Here is a 26,818-nt window from a genome sequence, read left to right as displayed (position 1 = left end):
GTTCAGCAACATGTGCGGGAAAATTTGACCGAGCCGCTTGACTGGAATACTGAAGCACAGGCTGATACACTGGAGCAGACAGCTGGTTATGAACAACAGAATGCCGTTTCATTATGAATATACTATTTCCTAATTTAGTATCGAAGTGACTGCAGAGAGTTCGAAACAGAGTCCGTTATCCTTCCTGATTATATTTTATATTGCCGGAAGAAAAATGCAACCAAAGGCTGTACGCATTTTGTTGTTAACGGCGGAATGATCATGCATACAATATCTTAACCCTCAAATGAATAATTTACTATTGTTGTGTCATTGTGAGCATTCCAAGAATCACAAAGTAGTGTACACTTCTGGTTACTGCGAAATTGTCACTAACAGCATTCACGAAAAAGGATTTTAGATGGTCTTTTGACACCATCACACTTTTGCTAACTTCCAAATGTGTTTGATGGAAGATTCTTTTTAATTTTCGGGCCGAAAGTTTTTCCCTGAAGAAAAACACAGTTTTTTTGTCACGTGTCCACTCATAGGCAACTGATGATTCCCCCCCCCCCTCTATTTTATTTTGTTTTATTTATACAAAGAGGCGCATCGGACAAAGAGTCGCATCAGAAGTTAGTTCACAATTAAATCCACTTTGATCAGTGTTCCCAATCCAGTTTTGCTGTAGCTCAAAACTGGCAGTTTACTGGTTTACTTCTTCGACAAAACGGGTTCCAGACTGGGGAATATCTTGATCTTCCTGTATATCTCTGGCTGCCATGAAAGCAGTGATGCTTCCTTGTGACGCACTATGAAATTTGCAGAACATTTAAATTTTGGGTGCCCAGTGTCTCTTGTTTTTTACATTGCTCAAAATTTCTGGTGCCAACAATCGACACATTTTCCTTCCTTCACTGTTATATCCCATGAAATGACCTGGGGGAGTCTCTGCGAATACGTGAGATTCTGGCAAGTAAAACTGCGGGTGATACGCGATTACAAGAACTCAGCAAGAGAATTCTCTTAGCTTCTGTCACCTCAGTTCCCAAACATCCTACTTACACGTGATTCTCCTATTAAGCCAACCATCTCAACAGAAAGTTTGGTAACGAACCCCAGCGGGAAACTGAATCGGTCGGCGGACAGGATTTGGAGGTCAGTGGAAGGCAACTGGGAATCACAACAAATTCTCCCATGAGAACGCCATGGCTTTGCTCAGTTCTAAATTATCCGTTGCTTAAAGCCCCCAATCGGATCTCCGGAGGGACAGGATTGAAAGAAATCATTAGACTAACACCAATGTGCAAATTATGCCAGCGCATTATAAGAAAGACTACAACATGGAATGTGTGTGGGCTACAGCAGGAAGAAAGAGAAATGACAGCGAATGGCTTGGATATTCTTGGGCTTACTAGGCCCACTCTTAGAAGTAGTGACCATTTCATGACGCAAGGAAGGGACACTGTTTATTTTTCAGGGAGTAGAGACCAAAGCAGAAATAGTGCCGCAATAGTTGTTCCTAGAAATTTGAACAACTGCGTCCTCAGCTATGAACCTATTAATGAGACGGTCATCTCCATTAAATTGAATACTGCTCCGCGTAAATTCAACATCATCCAGATCTATGCCCGTGAGAAGATAGGAGTTCTGTAAACACCTGGAACAAGGTCCCTATGAAAGAACAGGCAATAATTGAAGGAGACTTCAGTGCTAAAATTAGATATACTACCCAAGATACTCAATTACAATCTGTGGTTGGACCTTATGGTACATCCCGGGTTCGATTGCCGGCGGGGTCAGGGATTTTCTCTGCCTCGTGATGGCTGGGTGTTGTGTGATGTCCTTAGGTTAGTTAGGTTTAAGTAGTTCTAAGTTCTACGAGACTGATGACCATAGATGTTAAGTCCCATAGTGCTCAGAGCCATTTGAACCATTTCAACCTTATGGTATAGCTGAGAGAAATGACCGATGCAGATACTTACTTGGTTTCTGTGTGAGTAACGATTTGACTATCTGTAACGCCAAGTCCCAGCACCACCCAAGACGACTGTACACTTGCATATCATCTGGAGATGAATTTAGAAACCAGATTGACTTCATCCTAGTGAGAAGACGTTGGAAGACTTCCATTATTAGACTGTACGACATTTCCTGCAGCTGATCGTGAAAGTCATCATAATCTGCTGTCCATGAAAATGCTCGTTAAGCTCAAATCCACCAAGATGAGCGGAGAAAGACAACTAAAACTCACAAGCAAGAAAGCTCTTCGCGAATTTGGTGAGGTTGTAAGACCAAAACTCCACAACATCAGTCTAGATAAAGGTGCACCAGCATCACATGGGAGCAACTGAAGGAGGTTGTTCCTTCATCACTTTCGATATCAGAACGACCAGAAAGTGCGAAACATCTTTGAATATCAAAGTCCACACTACAACTAATTGAAGACAGAAGCTACCTGAAGAAAACTGGTATCCACACCTACCAGGACTAAGACAGATATAAGAAACTGTGCGGAGAAAAACAAAAGAATTACAGAAAGGACAGATCACACATCGTTAAGGGTATCTGTGATGAGATAGAACAAAATCATAATCACAGTCAAGTGCGTGATCTCCTCAAGAAATTCAAAAGCATCACTGGTGGATTTAATCCTCATGCGTGAGTGGTAGGTGATGAGAATGGCAACCCTATTGAAGACAAGTAAGAAGCCGTTGAGAGGTGGAAACAATACTGCGAAAAGTTGTATTCTTGGAGTAACAACAGTAGAGAAATTCAAGCAGTTGTTAAGCTTACATTGAAACCTACAATCTCACGCAGCAAAATAGAAAACTCAATAAGTCTGAAGAACTACAAATCCTCTGGTCTCGAAACTATTTCTGATGAGATGTTCAAAGAAATGGGGCAGGAAGGTATGCTGCATCCAAGGTATACAAGAATATGGGAAACTGGGGAATGGCCGGGAGACTGGTCGAAATCTCTTTTCATCCCACTATACAAGAAACAGCCAGTGAACTGCACCAACTATCGAACAACTGCTCTCACATCCCATGCAAGCAAAACTTTCTTCTACATCCTGAACCAGCGTCTGAAGCCAGACATTCAGCCTCACATATTCAAGGAACAAGCAGATTTTATTGAAGCAAAATGAACTCGTGAAGAAATTCTCAATATACGGCGAATAATCCAGAAATAGCGAGCGTTCTGTGTTCCTGCCTTCATCTGCTTCCTTGACTACAGGAAAGCCTTTGGCTGTGTTGTCTGGGAAAAGTTGTGGCAGGTGCCTACAGAGTTTGATGTCCCATCACACTTGACAGCACTGATCAGAAGTCTATATAATAATCACCTCGCCGTTGTGGAGACAAAACTGGGACATTTGATTTCTTTAATGTATCAAAACTTGTCAGACAGGGTTGTGTTCTATCCGCCCAAGTGTACAACATCTATGAAAAACATGTCGTTAGGAATGCTCTTGATGGCTGGACTAAAGGCATCGCAATTGATGATTGAAGTACCAACAACCTCCGATTTGCTGATGACACCGTGCTTTTAACCGGCAGTGAAGACGAGCTTTGTCTATGATATGGTTTGGACCTCAGTATTGACAAGTACAAACTCAGGACAACTGTTCGGGGAGTACAGGTGCAACTCAAAGGCCGAGCAAAAGAACTGGAAGTTGTGGATTATTTCATCTATCTTGGGTGACCCATCTGTGACAGGGGAAGCTGTGAAGATGAGATAAGAAGACGGATCACGCTAGGGCGAGTGGTTATGAAGAAGCTCACCAATATCTGGCAGAACAGAGCAATAACGAACACCGCAAAGGTACGGCCTGTTAAAAAATTCGTGTTTTGTGTCTTCTTTTAGGGTTGCGAGACATGGATACTTAAAGCCAAAGACAAACAGTGCATCAGTGCATTTGAGTTTTGGTGCTGGTGCAGGATGCTGCACATAAAATGGACTGAAAAAAGAACGAATGTGTCTACTGTTGAGCAACTCAGTATCTCCAAGCGCCTTTCTTCTCGTGTCAACCAAAAAATTCTACATTTCTTTGGCCATATTGTGAGAAGAGATGGAGAACATCTGGAGAAAATAACCATGGAAGGGAAGATCGAGGGCAAGAGACCAAGAGGAAGAGCTGCGAACAGACGGACTGATCATATCAAGAAGATCTTGGGTCTACCTCTTCAGCGGGTTCTAAGAGAACCTGGTAACAGTCTGAGATGGACAAGCTTGGTTCATTCGGTCATGACGCTTACCAATGAGCACAACGTCTTGTGGTGGTGGTGATGATGATGATGATGATGATGATAAGGATAATGATGAAGATGCTTGCTATGTTAAAATGGGATAGAATGTGTTTTATCTCTAGTTCTTTGATTGCCTTGTTTCCTAAGAATTGATGTTCATTACGTCTTTTTTTCTTCAGATAATCAAATATTACTATGATGTTCCATGTGCCTTTTATAAATGGATGTCTCTTCAATAACGAGACGTAGGTCGGAACTTTACGTGGCGGTGTATAATAATAATCATTAATACGGTGAAGGCGTTCTTCCGAAAATTTTGTTAAAATACTGAAAGAATTGGATTTCCTTTCTGCTGAAGGTTCGCAATGAACAAAACTGTTAGCTTCTCTTTGAGGACTGTTTCCGCCACTGCCACTAGCACTGCAATGTTTAACACCATTAATCACGTTATCGTCTATAAAGTCGTTTTCTTCATCAATTATCCTGTCTAATGTAACTTCATTTGAACAGTCAAATGGATATTCATGTTATGGACAATCAGATTCACCAAAACATTGCGAAAGCGTCATCATCCTGTTCCACACCATCGCCTGTTAGAAACAACTTCGTAACTTGGATGCTACAATATTTAAAACGTTCCAAACATTAATGCTATCGTTCATTTTTGTTGTGTGCATGTACACTAAGCACGTCAACTTGTTACTGAGATAACTGATTGACTGGCGCGTTAACATCGCATCCCCCCCTCTACCCAACCTCATTACTCCACGACTGCAAGCGCTGTTCTGTACAAACCAAGAGCAACACAGTCACACGCCGTCACAGGCCTGGTTAGGAATTTGAGATGGGTCTGTGTACAAATGTTCAAATACAAATTCCTGTTCGAGCCCAGAGATGTCCCTTGTTAGCATCAATCGAGCGAGGTGCCACAGTGGTTAGCACGTCGGACTCGCATTCGGGAGGACGACGGTGTAGGTCCGCTTTCACATCCAAATTTAGGTTTATCGTGCTTTCCCTAAATCGCTCCAGGTAAATGCAAAGACGGACGTTTGAAAGGACACGGCAGATTTCTTACCCCATCCTCGAAACAACCGAGCACGTGCTCCTACTCTAACGACGTCGTTGTCGACCATCCGCTGCTCGTGGTCTCGCGGTCGCGTTCTCACTTCCCGAGCACGGGGTCCCGGGTTCGATTCCCGGCGAGGTCAGGGATTTTCACCTGCCTCGAGATGATTGGGTGTTTGTGTTATCCTCATAATTTCATCATAATTCATGAAAGTGGCAAGACTGGACTGAGCAAAATTTGGGAATTTGTTCGGGCGCTGATAACCGCGCAGTTGAGCGCCCCACAAACCAAACATCATCATCATCGATGTCGACTGGAGGTTAAACGCTAATCGTCCTTCCTTTCTACCTTCTTAGTACTGAGCGGCCCCTAAGGATAAAACTGAAATCCCGGTTACGTAGTTGCTACATGATATGATCTGTTACGACAGCAACCCAGCACGTCGATGCAAGGGACAACAGTTGTATCTAACGTGATTTAATTCTACAAGAGGCGATCAAAAAGTTTCCGTTCGGAGGTCGTATAGTGCATAACCTGTATGACAATCAGGCAAAATCACCGTGAATATAGAGGCAATCATCCCGCTGACGCACTAGTTTTAAGATACTCGTTTGCTAAAACACCGTGTACTGCTGCGCGAGGTAGTCCGTAACTGCATGATGCACATCCTCTTCAGACAGGAATCGTCGACCCTTCAAAGCCTTTTTTTAAGGGATCGATGCACGATAATCGCATGGGAAGACATTAGGACTATAGGGTGGGTTCTCGGATGTCTCCCACTTGAGTTCACGTAACTTCTGCGTTACGACATTCGCGATGTGGGGACGAGCGTTATCATGAAGCAGCAGCCTCTCGTCGTCGTTTTCCCGGAAATTTCGCCTTAATTGTACACCGTAATTTCTCTAGCATTGTGCTCTATCAAAAATGGCTCTGAGCACTATGGGACTTAACTTCTAAGGTCATCAGTCTTCTAGAACTTAGAACTACTTAAACCTAACTAACTTAAGGAGATCACACACATCCATGCCCGAGGCAGGATTCGAACCTGCAGCCGTAACGGTTGCGCGGTTCCAGACTGCAGCGCCTAGAACCGCTCGGAAACTCCGACCGACTGTGCTCTACCGTTCCCCGTGATGAAGATACGAGGTTGCTTGAAATCAACAAGCAATTGGCCCCGGTAATCAAAGAGCAGGGTGTGCGCCACCTTTGCAGCAGATGAGCAAATGGCTGGCTCTTGAACTTCTTGGAGGAGGAGGAGCATATTAGCGTTTAACGTCCCGTCGACAACGAGGTCATTAGAGACGGAGCGCAAGCTCGGGTGAGGGAAGGATGGGGAAGGAAATCGGTCGTGCCCTTTCAAAGGAACCATCCCGACATTTGCCTGAAGCGATTTAGGGAAATCACGGAAAACCTAAATGAGGATGGCCGGAGACGGGATTGAACCGTCGTCCTCCCGAATGCGAGTCCAGTGTGCTAACCACTGCGCCACCTCGACGGTTTGAACTTCTTGGAACGAGGATATGATGAACGCTTTCGACTCCAATTCCCAGCTCTCGTCGCCTAGAACAATGCGCTGAAGGAACATGTTACTTTCGACATTGACGCGCATTAGCTGGTTGAGGAAAACAGACAATCTGTTTGCTTATTGTTCGGCTTTCAACGTCCGGGGTATCCTCTGGTCGCAGGCGTTATGGTAGCCTAACTTCTATCGGATAATACACTCCTGGAAATGGAAAAAAGAACACATTGACACCAGTGTGTCAGACCCACCATACTTGCTCCGGACACTGCGAGAGGGCTGTACAAGCAATGATCACACGCACGGCACAACGGACACACCAGGAACCGCGGTGTTGGCCGTCGAATGGCGCTAGCTGCGCAGCATTTGTGCACCGCCGCCGACAGTGTCAGCCAGTTTGCCGTGGCGTACGGAGCTCCATCGCAGTCTTTAACACTGGTAGCATGCCGCGACAGCGTGGACGTGAACCGTATGTGCAGTTGACGGACTTTGAGCGAGGGCGTATAGTGGGCATGCGGGAGGCCGGGTGGACGTACCGCCGAATTGCTCAACACGTGGGGCGTGAGGTCTCCACAGTACATCGATGTTGTCGCCAGTGGTCGGCGGAAGGTGCACGTGCCCGTCGACCTGGGACCGGACCGCAGCGAAGCACGGATGCACGCCAAGACCGTAGGATCCTACGCAGTGCCGTAGGGGACCGCACCGCCACTTCCCAGCAAATTAGAGACACTGTTGCTCCTGGGGTATCGGCGAGGACCATTCGCAACCGTCTCCATGAAGCTGGGCTACGGTCCCGCATACCGTTAGGCCGTCTTCCGCTCACGCCCCAACATCGTGCAGCCCGCCTCCAGTGGTGTCGCGACAGGCGTGAATGGAGGGACGAATGGAGACGTGTCGTCTTCAGCGATGAGAGTCGCTTCTGCCTTGATGCCAATGATGGTCGTATGCGTGTTTGGCGCCGTGCAGGTGAGCGCCACAATCAGGACTGCATACGACCGAGGCACACAGGGCCAACACCCGGCATCATGGTGTGGGGAGCGATCTCCTACACTGGCCGTACACCTCTGGTGATCGTCGAGGGGACACTGAATAGTGCACGGTACATCCAAACCGTCATCGAACCCATCGTTCTACCATTCCTAGACCGGCAAGGGAACTTGCTGTTCCAACAGGACAATGCACGTCCGCATGTATCCCGTGCCACCCAACGTGCTCTAGAAGGTGTAAGTCAACTACCCTGGCCAGCAAGATCTCCGGATCTGTCCCCCATTGAGCATGTTTGAGACTGGATGAAGCATCGTCTCACACGGTCTGCACGTCCAGCACGAACGCTGGTCCAACTGAGGCGCCAGGTGGAAATGGCATGGCAAGTCGTTCCACAGGACTACATCCAGGATCTCTACGATCGTCTCCATGGGAGAATAGCAGCCTGCATTGCTGCGAAAGGTGGATATACACTGTACTAGTGCCGACATTGTGCATGCTCTGTTGCCTGTGTCTATGTGCCTGTGGTTCTGTCAGTGTGATCATGTGATGTATCTGACCCCAGGAATGTGTCAATAAAGTTTCCCCTTCCTTGGACAATGAATTCACGGTGTTCTTATTTCAATTTCCAGGAGTGTATGTTGCACGTTACCGAAGCTCATGCGATCCTTTGCTAGCGCCCTTCCCGAATCTTCAACTGCCTGCTTGTTGTTGTCCGTAATGGATGGAGCTGGCCCCCCGGATCGACCACCGTCTTGTGTCCAATCACAGCCAGAACGGAACTTGGCGCACCATTCGGCAACGGTAATTTTCGACAGACGTGCTGTCGAGGCGGATACTGTGATCGCTGCTGCTTCGCTTCCATGCGTTTGTTTGGTGTGGGTATGACCCCCCACCCTCCATGACTGGCTGTCCAGCGCTGCTGTGACAGTACTGTTTTGCACCTCATTCTGACACTGAGTGTATAGACTGACAGAACTCTAAAAAGTAATCCCAGTTGTACCTCCAGGACCACCCACCTCCAAACACGTTTACCACAGCTTGCCGCTTCTGGCATGGCACGAGTACTGTTGGACTGTGTCACTGCGACACTGCACGACCCGAGCTGCCATCACCGAAGGTCCTCCTGCACTGCATCGCCACAGTTTCCTCCTCCTCGTGCAGCACCTAAACCTTCGTCCACATCTGTCCTCACATATAATTCTGACCAATACACCTCCCTACTCACACCTATTCCCTCCCTCCTGGCCCAGCCCGTGCCTTATCCATGCCTGCAACGTCTGATGCGGTCTTCTATGTCTAATACCCACACATGTTTTGTGAATGTCCTTTCCAGCCATGATCACTGCACCCGTTTTCCTATTTTTCTGGTGCTTATACAGCCAGCCGTACCCTACAGACACAATACTCTTCAATTTCAAGTGCTTCCGCAGTTGCTTCTGCCCTCCAGTCATAATGATTTTACATCGCAAGTGCTTCTACAACCACCGCTGCCGCGACACGTTTTTCTGCCCTTTAGGCCCAACGATTTTACTTTTTAAATGCCTCTGAGCTCGTCTTTTACTTTTCACCTGCTTCCATACTTATCTAGGTACAACAAGTGTAGTTCTCCCACGCTCCTGCACTCCCCACCACAGTTTTCCTTCCGAAATGCTTCCACCATCACATCTGCCCTGCAGGTGCAATTTCCTCGCACCATTTTCAGTCATATTTTCCAGTATGTCTGTTGCTTCGTTACGTCTCTTTGCAGGCTCACTCTGCACAGCTCGCTCTTTGACTGCTAGCAGTCTTGCCAACTGCCCCAGTTTTGCTCACACTAGTATTGCGATGCAGCCAGAATCCCAGCCTAGGGACATGGCCACCGGATATCTTAGATGCCACCGACTCTCAGTTCTGCTGATACTTGGGAGAACTGACACTGCACACCAGGTCTACATGCCACCTCCCAGATTAATCTGTTGTGCCGTGGAAAACTTCGTCACCCTCGAGCATTGGGATTTCATAGTATTTTGTTGCAGTGTTGGACTTCCTCCATCCCAGGACCATGGACAACGCCAAACAAGTGCAGCAAAAACAGTGGCCACATCCTCCAGCCTCATATGAGGTCAGCCCATCGTCGGTCCAGGCATCGACTCGATGGACATCGACCACAGTCCTCCTGGGTCACCAGATCCACAGGTGTGTACATGCTTCCTGGGACTTTGAGATGTACTGCACAGGAGTGCTGTGTGACAAAGCTGCAACCTCTCTCACATGTGTGGTATGCAAGCAGTCTAACCGGCAAGGGGCTACATCAGCAGACGACAGAGCAACGATCAAGCACGCCGACGAGGCCAGCAGGCGGCAGTGTGAACGTCGCTAGAGGTCCCTACCCTCTTGGACCTGTTTGCTTCCACCACACGATCACATATAGTTCATCTAGTTTTGCCGTGCTGCCTGGGTATATACGCTTGTGCAGAGCCACTTCGACTGGACTTCCATCTAGTCTACGGGCCAGGTACTGAATCCACCCGCAGCTCGTAACTCACTGTCTCGTTGGAAAGTTCGCAACCTGCGACGTCGTCAGTGTCTGTCATAATCATCATTGAGACATGGCCTCCGTATCAGGGACTGCAAGGACTTCTGGTATCAGCTATCGAACTTATTGTTTCGCTATCAAATGAATCTGAGGCTTCACTCATTCTTCATTGAGGCCCCCAGCTAAATTTCAGACTTGCGTAAATTCAGAGTATATTACGAATCTTCACAAACAGTTGTTATGAGTAACTTTTTCTCCAAGGAGGAGTTTTTTGTTTTATGTATTTCTTAATAAAACTGTTCTAGCCGACCGCGGTGGCCGTGCGGTTCTAGGCGCTGCAGTCCGGAAGCGCGGGACTGCTACGGTCGCAGATTCGAATCCTGCCTGGCATGGATGTGTGTGATGTCCTTAGGTTAGTTAGGTTTAAGTAGTTCTAAGTTCTAGGGGACTGATGACCTAAGATGTTAAGTCCCATAGTGCTCAGAGCCATTTGAGCCAAAACTGTTCTAAATTGTTGACCTGTGTTCTTACTGCGCCTCGACCGGCACAAGACTTATCAAAGTTAACGGATGAGATAGGGACAGAAAGGAACCTGACATTTCAAATATTCTACATGAACACAAATCAGATGGATTTCTGCCAGCACGTCATACCGAAAGGCGTCGTATTCTGACTTTAGTATCACTGTGTAGAGTTTCACACAATCCCGACAACGAAACAGTGGTTTCATATATTTTGATAGAGTTACAACGGTTTTCGACGAGGACCACCTCGAGTCCGCATTTAGACATACGAAGAATGCGTTTCGAAAGGACAGCCATTGTGAACGATACGTTAAGCTACCGCTTTCTAAGAAACTAGAACAGGGAGGAGGGGTAGTTCTATGGTTTTGATATTGATAAGCTGGAGATGGGCTGCATTTTTTTTTTCCTTCTCTAACGATGCGCCACGATATTACGTATCATGGCGCAGTGATCTCAATGTGTACCAGCACCTGCATACACCTATCCGTACACACACACACACACACACACACACACACACACACACACACACATACACATACACATACACACAAAAAAAATTAAGCATGTAACTTTATTTTTTCGCGGGGAGAGTCAAAACTTTATGACCACTCCCTGTAGGTATTCAACGAGCATAACTTGAGGCACCTAAAACTGTCCGTCTTTGCTGTGGGGCTACATTTCGTAAGATATCAGGTTTCTGAGTTTGATAAGGCAACTGACTAATTTATAGCCACTCAGGAAGATAAAAAATGAACTCAAAAAGTAAAGGGTGGCCTTTGTTGATGAGTTCTAGGGATTTATGACCTTCCTTTTGACTGCAGCAATTGTTACACTTGCCAGTATCAGAACGTTCTGCAGTATATCACTGCAACGTTTAGTATCGCCATCTGGACACATCGGCGGATGCTGAGAGTAGGCTTACAAACAGGCATAAAGTTATGTTTGATGATACGGAAACTCTTGTCCCATATATGAGTATCAACACATAAGTATCCTCTCATCAACGATGCTATAGCCAGTTTATAAAGCCTCGTTGAAAACACATCTGGTCACGTACAAAAGAATCTAAGTATTGTGAATTCGTGGGCTGGAATATACTAGTATGTTCGTTTTTGTGATCTTATTGACTAATTTTAACATATTTGTAATTTGTTTGTATACATTTTTGAAACCAGTTTTTCTAAAAAGGTAATGAAATATAATACAGAAACCTTCGATCACTACAGGTATCAGTTTCTCTTCAGCAATGAAAAAAGAACTTCTAAAAAACAGCTACAACAAGTAAACATCCAGAAATACTTTCTTACTATAAACAGTACTGTGAAATAATAATAAAGGTTGTAAAAAATCCCAGAAGTATGCACAGCTTATCTGGAACTGACAAATCAATTAACAAAGTAACAGCAATATGAAATATTGTTAAAAGAGCGACAGGGAAAGGATCCATAGAACGTGACATTACTTCTGTTATATGGAATGGTAGTGTTGTAAAAGACAGTAGTAGATATTTTTAATAATTATTTTTTAAAAAGTCGGTCTGAACATCGATGCAAATAGTTAAGAAGAGAAATCAAAACAACATACTGAAGAGGCAAGACAGAGGACATTTAGTGAATTATAAATTAATCGCAAATCCCCATCTGAAACGAGGAAGATCATTATGATTCTAAAAAGTAAAAGTTCAGAGGCGGTGGATAATATCTTCAATAAGACAGTAAAAATTTGTGGTCGTATAATATATAATGTTCTTAGTGCTTTATGTAATGCCTCACAGCTCAGGGTGTTCTTCCACAAAGACTGAAATACGTCACTGTTAGGCCTCTCTATAGAAAGAGTGACTCCATAGATGTCATAACCAGCGCCCACTATCATTCCTTCAGAATTTTCTATAATTTTTGGGAAGCTAATGTACTCCAGAGTTGCCACCCGCCTGTGTAGTATTAGGGTATTTAACCAATCGCAGTTTGAATTTCAAAAGAACCATTCTATTGATTCAGCTATTTATACATTTAAAAAGCAAAATTTTTAAATGGTAAGCGATCACTGACTGGGATCTTCTGTGCCTTATCGAAGGCAAACGTCCCGAGTTCGAGTCTCGGTCCGGCACACAGTTTTAATCTGTCAGGAAGTTTCAAATTAGTCCACACTCCACTGCAGAGTGAAAATCTCATTCTGGAAATATCCCCTAGGCTGTGGCTAAGCCATGTCTCCGCAATGACATCACATCTAATTAGATTTTTAAAGTAGTTATCACGATGCTAGATGACAGTACAGATTATGTTTCAATGTCGCTGTAACCAAACGATTAATAATTAAGCAATATTTTCAGTTTGCTGCCGTATGGTTATTTCAAAATATTTAATTGCCCAAAATTAAATTAAAATTACTATGTTCAACCTCTTACTTTCTATTCTGTGTGGCAGACTCTACCCACAGATTTTTTTTCACTAACTTTTTTCCCTAAAAAGTAATGCCACGCAATAATAGGTTAATGGCCAACAACGGACTTTGTAGTCCAAATCATAGTTCATCACGGTTAACATCACATGCCGGTAGCCATTTTATAAAGCTATCAGAAAAAAATACACCTGTCCAGTTTTCAATGTATCGAAGCGAATGCAACAGAGAAGGTGGATAATGGTACGGGTACGACAGGTACCCTTCAGCACACACCATAAGGTTCCTTGTAGATGGTTTAAATGGCTCTGAGCACTATGGGACTTAACATCTGTGGTCACCAGTCCCCTAGAACTTAGAACTACTTAAACCTAACTAACCTAAGGACATCACACACATCCATGCCCGAGGCAGGATTCGAACCTGTGACCGTAGCAGTCACGCGGTTCCGGACTGAGCGCCTTAACCGCGAGACCACCGCGGCCGGCGTTCCTTGTAGAGTGTAGATGTAGATGCCAAACCACAATTTACTGAAGGTAACCGACGAAGGCAAAAGAATCGTAATAGCAAAAGTAAGGGATGAGGCTGAAGATAGAGGAAATTAGAACTGATAATGAGAACTATTCCTCTTTATTGCGAGAAATGTAATGCCGGAGACGAATGTCTCTCTTTAAGCTGCATTAGAATATAGGTAACTACAATGAAACTGAACTACATGGCAAATCACTATTTCGGCAGTTAACAGAAAAAATACGACCTCATCTATAATGCGATGATTTTCATACTACCAGTTGGTTGTGCTGATGGATTAGACATAAGAAAACAGCAAATGGATTTCCTGTATGTGTAGCTCGATATTTTGCCATACGCCACATATTAATGGAACGTACTAAGATCTACATATGAGATGGTAGTTGCACCACCAGCGCATATAATATCTAGGTGGGAACCAATAGAATATGAAGCAGTTTCTAACTCACCCGTCATTTTCTACTTTGCAGGGCTTCAGGTGTATGTAACTGGAGGGAAAGATGCCCTGAAACAAAACATATATTATTAAAACACACAATGAAATAATACAATCAAGTTAACTAAGTTTACTTCTAGGGGGTTGTAAAACATTAAATTCAGGTATCTTATTGACTAGCCGTAAATTCTCTGATTTTCGCTTCAGTAAATAGCTACATGCACGATCGTAGCGGAAACTCCTCCCATGAAATAGCACCTTGCGAAAAAATACGGCAATTACATAGGGAAAGACCTGTAGCGTAGAAGGCACAGATGTGTCGAAAGTAATACATCGATTACGTCCACGTGCTTCGAAACGCAAGGAACGTCTTCACTCTTTTAAACTTACCTGAATCCTCTTTCAAATAGGTGCGCGCGCGCACACACACACACACACACACACACACACACACACACACACACACACACACACAAGCGCGCGCGCGCGCGCGCCTTAGTGACTACCAACTTCATCTGGACACACTCATACATGGAAATTCATTTTATTTACCTAGGCCTACATGAACATCACTTCTCCCCTCATTTTGCTAAAATCCATGTTGAAAGACGCTGCATTACAAAACAACAAGTTCAAAACACATAGGATCACGATACCATCAAGCAACAAAACTACAAAACCAAAACTGATATACGAAATTTTTGCCAGAGGAAGATTCTGTTGCTCTTAAAATTCCAGGCAAATATTAACATTTTATAATGTGGTGCTTGACGCGTATCTTTCGCTGTGGTGCTCGTGAGTCGAAGGGGTCAACAGTAGTGAGTGCAAGTTGCCTTTCACACTTCCGAACTCAACACACGATTAACTCTACGAGCTAATCGATTTGACCATAACACAGAATGACGTTGGTAATACAACCATTAACGATGCTCAATGTAGACGCAGGTCAGATTCAATTACCAAAAATAAAACTAAAAAAATTGTAAAAACGAAATGAAACAATTAACCTCCACGTTTAATCAAAAATGTTCCTAGTAATGAGACCTGTTTTACACCGGAACGCCGACACAGAGAGTGCACAACTGTCATATAGAACTGACTGATAATTATTAAAAGGAAAAGGGTCACCTTATCAGCTATTTGTAGGGCAAAGAAATGATAATATTCGTTAAAATTAACCATAAATTTATTGTGCCTTAAAAATTAGTTCTCAGATCAAGGTAAATTACAGTTACGGTTCACTATGTTAAAGATAAAAATTAATGACCACGAAATTACAAAAAGAATTACATTAACCAGCAGCGAGACAAAATTTTTGTCTATTTTGAAAGCACTGTATAAATGCTGAAGGCACCTGAAGCTACGCTGAAGGCTGCCATTGAAACTGCAAATGAATTTTCAGAGTCTGTGCACCTCGCAAATGCGATAATACTGGAGAAGATCAGTACAAAAAATTTACTGTAAAAAGCAAACTCATATTGCGGAATAAACTCGGAAATTGTGAGCTGTACGGAGGAAAAGCAGCGCAAATGGTACTCGAAAAAAGCGGCAGGCTGGTCTGGACAACTGTCGATATCTCCGTGACGTAACGTCGCCCCCGCCGTCCCAAACGGTGAACACCAATTGTGTCGTATCTACACTCCTGGAAATTGAAATACGAACACCGTGAATTCATTGTCCCAGGAAGGGGAAACTTTATTGACACATTCCTGTGGTCAGATACATCACATGATCACACTGACAGAACCACAGGCACATAGACACAGGCAACAGAGCATGCACAATGTCGGCACTAGTACAGTGTATATCCACCTTTCGCAGCAATGCAGGCTGCTATTCTCCCATGGAGACGATCGTAGAGATGCTGGATGTAGTCCTGTGGAACGGCTTGCCATGCCATTTCCACCTGGCGCCTCAGTTGGACCAGCGTTCGTGCTGGACGTGCAGACCGCGTGAGACGACGCTTCATCCAGTCCCAAACATGCTCAATGGGGGACAGATCCGGAGATCTTGCTGGCCAGGGTAGTTGACTTACACCTTCTAGAGCACGTTGGGTGGCACGGGATACATGCGGACGTGCATTGTCCTGTTGGAACAGCAAGTTCCCTTGCCGGTCTAGGAATGGTAGAACGATGGGTTCGATGACGGTTTGGATGTACCGTGCACTATTCAGTGTCCCCTCGACGATCACCAGAGGTGTACGGCCAGTGTAGGAGATCGCTCCCCACACCATGATGCCGGGTGTTGGCCCTGTGTGCCTCGGTCGTATGCAGTCCTGATTGTGGCGCTCACCTGCACGGCGCCAAACACGCGTACGACCATCATTGGCACCAAGGCAGAAGCGACTCTCATCGCTGAAGACGACACGTCTCCATTCGTCCCTCCATTCACGCCTGTCGCGACACCACTGGAGGCGGGCTGCACGATGTTGGGGCGTGAGCGGAAGACGGCCTAACGGTGTGCGGGACCGTAGCCCAGCTTCATGGAGACGGTTGCGAATGGTCCTCGCCGATACCCCAGGAGCAACAGTGTCCCTAATTTGCTGGGAAGTGGCGGTGCGGTCCCCTACGGCACTGCGTAGGATTCTACGGTCTTGGCGTGCATCCGTGCGTCGCTGCGGTCCGGTCCCAGGTCGACGGGCACGTGCACCTTCCGCCGACCACTGGCGACAACATCGATGTACTGTGGAGACCTCACGCCCCACGTGTTGAGCAATTCGGCGGTACGTCCACCCGGCCTCCCGCATGCCCACTATACGCCCTCGCTCAAAGTCCGTCAACTGCACATACGGTTCACGTCCACGCTGTCGCGGCATGCTACCAGTGTTAAAGACTGCGGTGGAGCTCCGTATGCCACGGCAAACTGGCTGACACTGACGGTGGCGGTGCACAAATGCTGCGCAGCTAGCGCCATTCGACGGCCAACACCGCGGTTCCTGGTGTGTCCGCTGTGCCGTGCGTGTGATCATTGCTTGTACAGCCCTCTCGCAGTGTCCGGAGCAAGTATGGTGGGTCTGACACACCGGTGTCAATGTGTTCTTTTTTCCATTTCCAGGAGTGTATATTCCAATTCGCTCCTAAACGCCACCGGTTGGAGGGGAGGATTCACGAGTTTTGCCATCGTGAGAACTCGTTTCCCACGCTGTGTACAATAAAATGGCGGTGGGTCATTATCTGCATATGCTTCTTGCTTCTAAGAAAGTCCGTGAGCATTGCTGGCTATGCCCCAAGGACCACTCGTGTTTCGCACAGCACTGAAAAGGCGCTTTGCGATACCCCGGCCTGGGAGCACCGTTACCGACGGCGTCCTTCCCACGCGACTCTACCGCCCTTGGGGGAGGGGGGGGGGGGAGAATTGGGGAAATTTTCCGAAAATTCGCTCCTCAACCACCCATCACCTAAAGCTTGCAGCTGGCCTTTCTCACCACATTCCAGCAATGGGGAATTTAGCAAGCACATACTCCAGACTTCACAAACCCTGTATCTCCACCCAGAAAATTTGGGATAATACAACGGCCATGAATTTATTTATCGTCGCTTAACGACGTGCAATTAACAAGTCACCTAATTTTATAAAGACAGAATGGCGAATTTTCGAATTTCAGAAAATTCCTTCACTTTGCACAGCAATTAAATTTTACTTCTAAATAATTATAATGCTACAAAAATCTACTTTCTTTGGTACCTTCTTTGGTAGCAAAGTCTAATGATAGCGAGTTCCTGCGCCTGGGAACACCATGCCTACAGTTTCTATGACATCTGTGGTGTTTCTCATAGCAGCAGTGCAGTAAAACAATGAATCGAAGAAGCTCAAAAGCTCTACCATGCCTGCAAGAACTAGTTTAGCGTGCATGTGAATGATTCACACAAGAACTGATCAGCTTTAATTCCAGTCTCGAAACTTCAAATGCAGAAGATAGCAGAAAGATAAGAGTGTGAGGTATTCCCAACCTGGTGTGAATCAACAAATATGCTCTATTTGCCGCTTCTGTTTCTTTAAAGTGTCCCATCATCGTAGGAGGAATAAAACGAGTTTGTTTGACTACCCAAACATTCCACGATGGTTGAGGCCTGTTGCACATAGCGATAAGCTTCTTGTTCCATCCACTATAAGACAGATCACGCCCTGTGCAGAATTACGTGACGACAATATCGAAGTTGTGCAAGTGCACGTATCACGCGAAACCTCAATTTCCAAATTCACACGAATTAAATAACACAACATGAGATATTAGTTTAACAATACCAAACGCAGAAACAGTAACAAAAGGACTGCATGAGTGAAATTTGCTGGATAGAAACTGCAAGATACCTAAGCAAAGGGAGCACTACCGCACTTTGTTTCAGCACTTTATGCTTAAAGGCGGATTATACTTCTGGTGTTGTATTGGGTGGCCGAATTGACCAACATGACGAGTTCGTGGCTGGTCATGATAATATGACGTGTCAACCACTTCTGCAACTACATCTCCAGTCTATAAACAACTGTCAAGCGAATGCAGAGGGTACTTCCTGTTATACAATGCAGTGGAGTGCGGGAAGAATGACTGCTAAACTACATCTGTACGTGGTGCAATTTGTCTTTGCCGTCACTACGAGAGCGGTAAGTTGGGGGTTGTAGTATACTCCTAGATTTCTCACATAATACTGATTCTTGAAACCCTGTAAGCAGGCTTTGATGGGATACAAGAGGAGAACCACACCGGAAATGACCGCGGAGAAGCCCTCGGACGTTGGCGCGCCAGGTACATAAAGTCTGCGGCCGCGAGCTCGGCTCCGGTTCATCACGGGCAATGGAGGGTGAAGCTGTGACAATGCCAACCTTATGCTCACGACTCGATCGCTGCGCCATCTGTAAGGGCTTAACGTTTCATCTGCGCGTGCCCACTGAAGTGGCTAATTGTTTATCCGGTGAGCTTATTTTAACTCTTTCAAAAACAATTTCTTACAGGTGGAAGACAAAGTATTGTTATTTTAATTAATGTCGCAGTATAAAAAAGGATTTCCCACCGTTTTGTTTTCCAACTTGGGAAGGGGTGGGACATACAGAGTTTGTCAAAAGTACCCCCGAGGATTCAGAAGATGACTGCACAAAAACTACACAATATACAGAGATTACAGCACCTCTTGAAGTTTGTAATTCACGTTACAGGTGCTCAATGTCGGCGTAGCTTGTGATGCGGCAGATGTCAATACGTACGTGCCTTTCATTGACACGAATTGTTCAGGAAGACGTGACAGCAGCTCACTATGCAAATCTATTGATTGCGTTGGCTATCTGCAGGCGCTGACTAATTCGATGCGACAATACAGAACGACTGATTTGTCTCCATGTTCTGATACGCCTGCGTTATTGCAACTACGCCACGGTTCGTGTTACCAATCGAAACTCGGATAGGTTCTCCGTCCACTGACGTATCATTCTTCTCTATGTCTCGCAGTTTTAGCGGAGTCATTTCATGAAATGCTGATATTCTATCGTGGGACACATACGTACCACTGGTAGAGAAATGGTTACAGCATGTTTCCATAAGAAAGGCGGCTACACTTTTTACTAGTGCTTTTGTCATTATCAGAAAAAAATGCAGATTAACCATGTAGAGAGTGCATATGGGGAACTACGTCGCAAAAAAGAGGACAAGGCGAGTGTATCAGTAGAGCTGTCATCCCGGCCTATTGCCTTCGGTTGAGGTGGTGCCGTTGTAGTGCATCCTGCAGTCCCGTCCGCGCCACGTGTCAAGCTGCAGTAAATGTCTCTGCAAAGCAGTGCAGACATTTTGGTTTCCACGCCCCTGTGCCGCAGCTTTAGTCAATTTTTGGGTATAGCAACTACCGTCAAATGACAAAGGCTGCAAGGCCAACTTCAGTGTGACAGATTTTGAACTACATGAAATAAAATCGTCATAATTTCTGAACGGTTTGCGTTAGGACGTTCAAACTGCACGGTTGGCCGCGTGGGGTTGATGGGAATTAGTATGCGTAGTATGGTTGAGCGACGAAGCCCACTTTCATTTGGACGGGTTCGTCAATTAGCAAAATTAGCGCATTTGGAGTACTGAGAATCCACATTTCGCGATCGAGAAGTTTTTTCATCCTCAACGGGTGAATTCGGGGTCTGCAATGTCCAGTCGCGGAATAATTGGTGCGATATTGCTTCATGGCACGGTGACTACCGAACAGTACGTGAAGATTTTGGAGGATGATTTCATCCCCATTATCCAAAGTGACCCTGATTTCAACAAGATGTGGTTCATGCAAGACGAAGCTCGACCCCATTGAAGCAAGGGAGTGTTTGATGTCCTATAGGAGCACTTTGGGGACCGCATTCTGGCTCTGGGTTACGCACAGGCTACTGTTATTGGCCTCGATTAGTCGCTGTATACTCCGGATGTGAACATAAGCGACTTATTTTTGTGGGACTGTATTAACGACAAGATGTACAGCAATAACCCCAAAACCATTGCAGAGCACAAAACAGCAATTCAGGAGGTCATCGGCAGCATCGATGTTCCGACACTTCAGCTGGTCATGCAAAATTTTGCTATTCGTCTGTGCCAGATCATCGCTAATGACGGCACGCATATCGAACATGTCATAACATAAATCTGAATGTCTGTAATGACGCTTACGTGTTGAATAAAGTAGGTGCACGCCATTGTTTGTAACTAATTTACGCTTTTTCCATATAGTTCAATACCTGTCACCTTGTATCAGCACTTAAAAAATGGTTCAAATGGCTCTGAGCACTATGGGACTTTACATCTGAGGTCATCAGTCCCCAAGACTTAGAACTACTTAAACCTAAGGACATCACAAAAATTCATGCCAGACATAGGATTCGAAACTGCGACCGTAGCAGCAGCGCGGTTCTGGACTGAAGCGCCTAGAGCCGCTCGGCCACAGCGGCCGGCCAGCACTGAACTCAGCGCTTGCAATTTATGATTGAGAAACAGTTAAAGTAGAGCAGCAGTTAGCGCTGAATTTGCACTGCGCGACAGAATTAAAGGGCACCTTCTCTGGAATCCTGTAATTATCTCCCATAGCGACGCAGAAGTTTGAAATATGGCTCAAAGATACATACAACTGTCCTCTGTAATGATGCCTTGCGACGCAAAAAACTAATCAGAGGTCAGAAGTTCACATGAGGTGTAAGATGGGTTAACGATGTCACATTGGTATCTAGTTTCGATACAGTTCTGTCCAGTCCCACCGTGAACGTGTCTAACGATGAGAAGATAGTTATACTCCTTCTTACGCACAGTTCACCCTTTGTTTTCACGCCTCTTCGATGGAGGTCAGTCCTGGAATCACACCATTCTGTTATGACAGGCTGAGGAAAACATTTCAGACACTCCGCCACTCACAATCAACGTGAGAAGGACTCAGGAGGTGGGATAAAAGGCGTCAATGAAACCACTCCTTCACGTAGAGGTGGGGTTGGTTCCCACACAATTCGTGGTCGAAAATGACAGCTCACAGTGCGATAAGCTACGGGATGACGTTCTTCACAACGTTCGAAACTGCTGACACCCGCGGGACGATTAAACCCTGCTCTGACGACATTGTGGGGCTACAGCCCCAATGAACATTATCTGACAACTTTGGAGTATAGCGTGGCTGCAGTTTTTGCCCTGGTATACAGGGAAATTTCGTAGAAATTTGAACAGGACCCGAAACAGTGAAGGGGGTTTATGTTTTTTCAGCCCTCGTGTTTTGTGTCCTCCTATGGCATGTTCATCGGAAGGTGCTACACTGAACACATTCATAAATATAACAGAAAATGGTCCCTCTATGATTCCCAGTTCAGCAACGCCATCGGCGCCACCCGTGCACCTTCGTTGAGCACTTTACAGCTGTACCTGTACACGGACTTTGACACCCATTCAAGTAGGTGGAGCTCCGCTGCTGCTCTGGCGCCTGAAAGCAGGCAATCTCTCTGGCAACTCGTAGATTCCGCACGCCACCACTCAGGCGCTACAGCGGCAACAGTGTGCCATTCAGCTAAATGAGTATAAGGTACAGTTATAATATGCTCAGCAGAATAGTGCACATGGCACGGAGGGTGTTGATGGCAAACCGGAGGGGGGGGGGGGGGGAGGGGGGACCCTTTGCCGCCTTGTCGAGGTTGCCATCCCCTCACCCTCCCACCGTGATCACGGCGCGACACGAACTGAAAACGCATACAAATCTGCTACTTCAGATCATGTTCAAGTCTGGTCAAATTGTTCTAAACGGTCCCCAGTGGTTTCACCACGTATAACTGGGCAAAAATTGTGGTCCCACTACATTTCATAGGGATCACATCACGTTCAGTGCGGTTGCAGCTCCACGATGTCCTTAGAGAAGGGATGAACCATTCGGGAGGGGGTGGAGCGAGGTCTCAGTAATGTCAAAGATTGTCAAGAACGTCTTCCTGTTGAGTTTTCAACTGGTAAATGTGTGGCAATCAACGCCCCAAGAGAAGAAAACTTTAGTCATGCATTGAAATACACACTGGTCTGCATGCCGCGTCACTGCCAAGTATCATAGAAGTAACTCGATGAAACTTGGACATTAACAGAAAGACTGCTAAGTATCATATAGCCGCGCGGGGTGGCCGGCCGGTCTGAGGCGCCTTGTGACGTTCCGCGTGGCTCTTCCCTCCCCCCCCCCCCACCCCCTCCACCCCACCCCATAAGTAGCGTGTAAGTTTTGGGACCGATGACCTCAGCAGTTTGGTACAATAAGTTCTAACCACATATTTCCAAAAAGTATCATACAGAAAGTAACTGAATGAAATTACCAATAAAACGATCGTGTTCAACAATGTTTCTGGATGCGTTAAATGTTCTCACTTCTCGCCATATGAGGGTACGTCCAGTATTGCCGAACATGATAGTTTTCGTCGTCCAGATGTTACAGGGCGGCGAGGGATGATGTGAAATCGACGTAGTGACCTCCAAATCTTTGATCACGGTACACTCACCGGTCAACGCTATTGTGATACTGTAGTCCTTCGCCATGCGCGTTTTTTCGGGTGTGCATTAAGGCCTGACTTCATTTTCATTATTCTGAAATGTAAGCCCAGGATGGCTTGCTATGAAGGGGAAACAAAACGGGGCGAAGAATATCGTTGACATACCGCTGTGCTGTAAAGGTGCCGCGGATGAAAACCAAAGGGGTCCTGCTATGAAGTAAAATGGCTTCCCGGACCGCCATTCCTCAATGTCGCGCCGTATAGCGGGCAACAGTCACGTTGACATCCCACCGCTGTCCGGGGCGCCTCCAGACACGTCGTCTCTGGTCACTGGGGCGCATTTCGAATGGGGACTCATCACTGAAGACAAGTCTACTCCAGTAAGTTAGGTTCTAGGCCGAAGACATGTCTGGAGACACCACTGATAGCTGTAAGATACCAGCCTGACAGTCGCCCACCATACGGCGCGACAACCAGGAGTGAAGGTCTGGGGTTCCATTCATTTTCATAGGAGGACCTCTTTGGTTGTCATCCGTACCAACCATACAGAACAGTGTTACGTCGACGATATTCTAAGCCCCATTTTGTTGCCCTTCACGGTAAGCCAACCTGGGCTTACATTTCAGCAAAACAATGCCCACTCGCACACGGCAAGAGTTTCTTTTGCTTGTCTTCGTGCTAGCCAAACCCTACCTTCGTCAGCAAGATCGCCGGATCTCTCCCCAATTGAGAACATTTGGAGCATTATAGGCAGGACCCGCCAACCACCTCGGAATTTTGACGATTTAGCGCTCCAATCGAACAGAACTTGGTACGATATCCCTCAGGACATTCATCAACTCTATCAGTCCATGCCAAACTAAATAACTGTTTGCATAATGGTCAGAAGCTGACCAAGGCGTTATTGTCTTGCTCAATTTGTGAAGTTCTTTCTCTTGAATAAATCATTCACTTTATCTGAAATTGTAATCATTCGTTTCTCTGTTGATGTACATCACATCTGCCGATTTCCGTCCCATTGGGATAATTCATTCGTGGTGCGTCGGTACATTTTTTTGTCTTGGAGTGTATAATGCGCAGAGATCTTGACTCTTTATTAACCACACTATTGGCCATTAAATTTGCTACAACATGAACATGACGTGCTACAGACGCGAAATTTAACCGACAGGGAGAAGGTGCTATGATACGCAAATGATTAGCTATTCAGAGCATTCACACACGGTTGGCGCCGGTGGCGACACCTACAACGTGTTGACATGAGGAAAGTTTCCAACCGACTTCTCATACACAAACAGCAGTTGACCGGCGTTGCCTGGTGAAACGTTGTTCTGATGCCTCGAGTAAGGAGGAGAAATGCGTACCACCACGTTTCCGACTTTGATAAACGTCGGATTGTAGCGTATCGCGATTGCGGTTTATCGTATCGCGACATTTCTGCTCACGTTGGCCGAGATCCAATGACTGTTAGCAGAATATGGAATCGGTGGGTTCAGGAGGGTAATACGGAACGCCGTGCTGGATCCCAACGCCCTCGTATCACTAGCAGTCGAAATGACAGTGATCTTATACGCATGGCTGTAACGGATAGTGCAGCCACCTCTCGAGCCCTGAGTCAACAGAAGGGGACGTTTGCAAGACAACAACCATCTGCACGACCAGTTCGACGACGTTTGCAGCAGCATGGACTATCAGTTCGGAGACCATGGCTGCGGTTACCCTTGACGCTGCTTCACAGACAAGAGCGGCTGCGATGGTGTACTCAACGACGAACCTGGGTGCACAAATTGCAAAACGTCATTTCTTCGGATGGATCCAGGTTCTGTTTACAGCATCATGATGGTCGCATCCGTGTTTGGCGACATCACGCTGAACGCACATTAGAAGCGTGTATTCGTCATCGCCATCCTGGCGAATCACCCGGCGTGGTGGTTTGGGGTGCCATTGGTTACACGTCTCGGTCACCTCTTGTTCGCATTGATGGCACTTTGAACAGTGGACGTTACGTTACGATCCGTGGCTCTACCCTTCATTCGATCCCTGCGAAACCCTACATTTCAGCAGGATAATGCACGACCGCATGTTGCAGGTCCTATACGGGCCTTTCTGGGTACAGAAAATGTTCGACTGCTGCCCTGGCAAGCACATTCTCGACATCTCTCACCAACTGAAAACGTCTTTTCAGTGGTGGCCGAGCAACTGGCTCGTCACAATACGCCAGTCACTACTCTTGATATAAAGGCCGTTATTACGGCCAGAGGTGGTTGTTCTGAGTACTGATTTTTCAGGATATATGCACCCAAATTGCGTGAAAATGTAATCACATGTTAGTTCTAGTATAATATATTTGTCCTATGAATACCCGTTTATCATCTGCATTTCTTCTTGGTGTAGCAATTTTAATGGCCAGTTGTGTAAAATCTATCCAACATCCAATGATGTATTAGTAATCTTACTTCGGATGTGCTCACACTGAGACAACTTTCTGTGTACATGACATCTACCAACAATAGTCGAAGTTCAGAGGCAAAGGATGAGTGATGGTAGAAACTGTGCCGTCATTTGTTACAGACAGCACCTTGGTACCTTATTATTAACGAATGGAACTTCAGTAAACCACAGACACTAGATGAATTTAGAGAATTAGTCAGAAATGTTATGTGTGCTGAAATCCAAGAACATGTACTACATTTGTTATCTATTTCTGAAGGAACGAGATGGATCTTGTAGCACAGACAGTGATGCAGAGTGTGATACCGATTGTGTCAAGAGCGCTTAGCAGACTCGGCACCAGTTGGGAAGCCGGACGAGGGGAAATGTTTTACGACCAGAGTTTTATAAAAATGTATGCGAAAATTAGGTAAAAAGAATCACACACTGACAATTTTAAGTTGTTAAAACTCACTATCTAGTTAATTTTTCCACGTTTGCTCACTCTGACATTCATACCCAAGAGCACGACAGTGATATTGTGAAAATATCAAAATTTATATAACATTGAAGGTAAGTCTACAGTAAATTTTTACACATTATCGCAATCACTTGCAATAACTTCCTAAATATGGCGCGAAAAGGGGAAGAATGACACATTCCATCATTAAATCATATCATCGAAGGCTACTAAGCCGATTAGACTCTCAAAAATAAATCTAACATTTCCTTTCTTTGATACTTGAAGTACATTTGTTTATCCTGTTTCAGTTTTCTGTATTTGTAAACTTTATGGATTTATTATTAAAGCACAGATAAACGTTACGCATTTTTTAACTTGGAATTATAAAGAATAAGTTTCATAGTTAGCGAATACTCATTGATTGGGTGGTTTCGGCGCCCCTGCTAGCGAATAAAGACGTATCCCAACGCACTCGGGTCGTTATCTCAGCTAACACCCTGCGAGACGTACGGTAAAGAAATCCCGACTGAATAATCCCACATATAGACGCCGCAGGAGAGCTAATCCAACAATGCATTATTAGTCTGTAAAGCAACAAGTCAGCAAACATAAATTGGAAAACTCTTATTGTTATCTTTATGAGTAACTATTCCTTCTTTTGTTAAAGAAAAAAGTACTTGCATCACACATTCAGCAGTTTAAGATCTTAAAATCAAAAGTTTGGGTACGATATCATTCGTATCTGTAATGTCACGTTAACACT

At 45.5% G+C, this 26,818-nt stretch overlaps 1 protein-coding gene across 4 annotated transcripts in view; it reads right to left on the bottom strand.

Annotated features, from left to right (window-relative positions):
* Positions 1–26,818, bottom strand: part of LOC126299499 (dedicator of cytokinesis protein 3) — a 951,484-nt gene that overhangs the window by 536,441 nt on the left and 388,225 nt on the right. For all 4 annotated transcript variants that reach the window (XM_049991443.1, XM_049991445.1, XM_049991444.1 and 1 more), the window contains exon 4: positions 14,221–14,276. In XM_049991443.1, the coding sequence (XP_049847400.1) occupies positions 14,221–14,276 (56 nt within the window). The remainder of the gene's footprint in view (positions 1–14,220; positions 14,277–26,818) is intronic.

Source organism: Schistocerca gregaria, chromosome X (assembly GCF_023897955.1).
Source record: "Schistocerca gregaria isolate iqSchGreg1 chromosome X, iqSchGreg1.2, whole genome shotgun sequence".
Classification (NCBI taxonomy): Eukaryota; Metazoa; Arthropoda; class Insecta; order Orthoptera; family Acrididae; genus Schistocerca; species Schistocerca gregaria.
The sequence above is the reverse complement of the archived record's forward strand: the minus strand, read 5'-3'. Positions and strand labels throughout refer to the sequence as shown.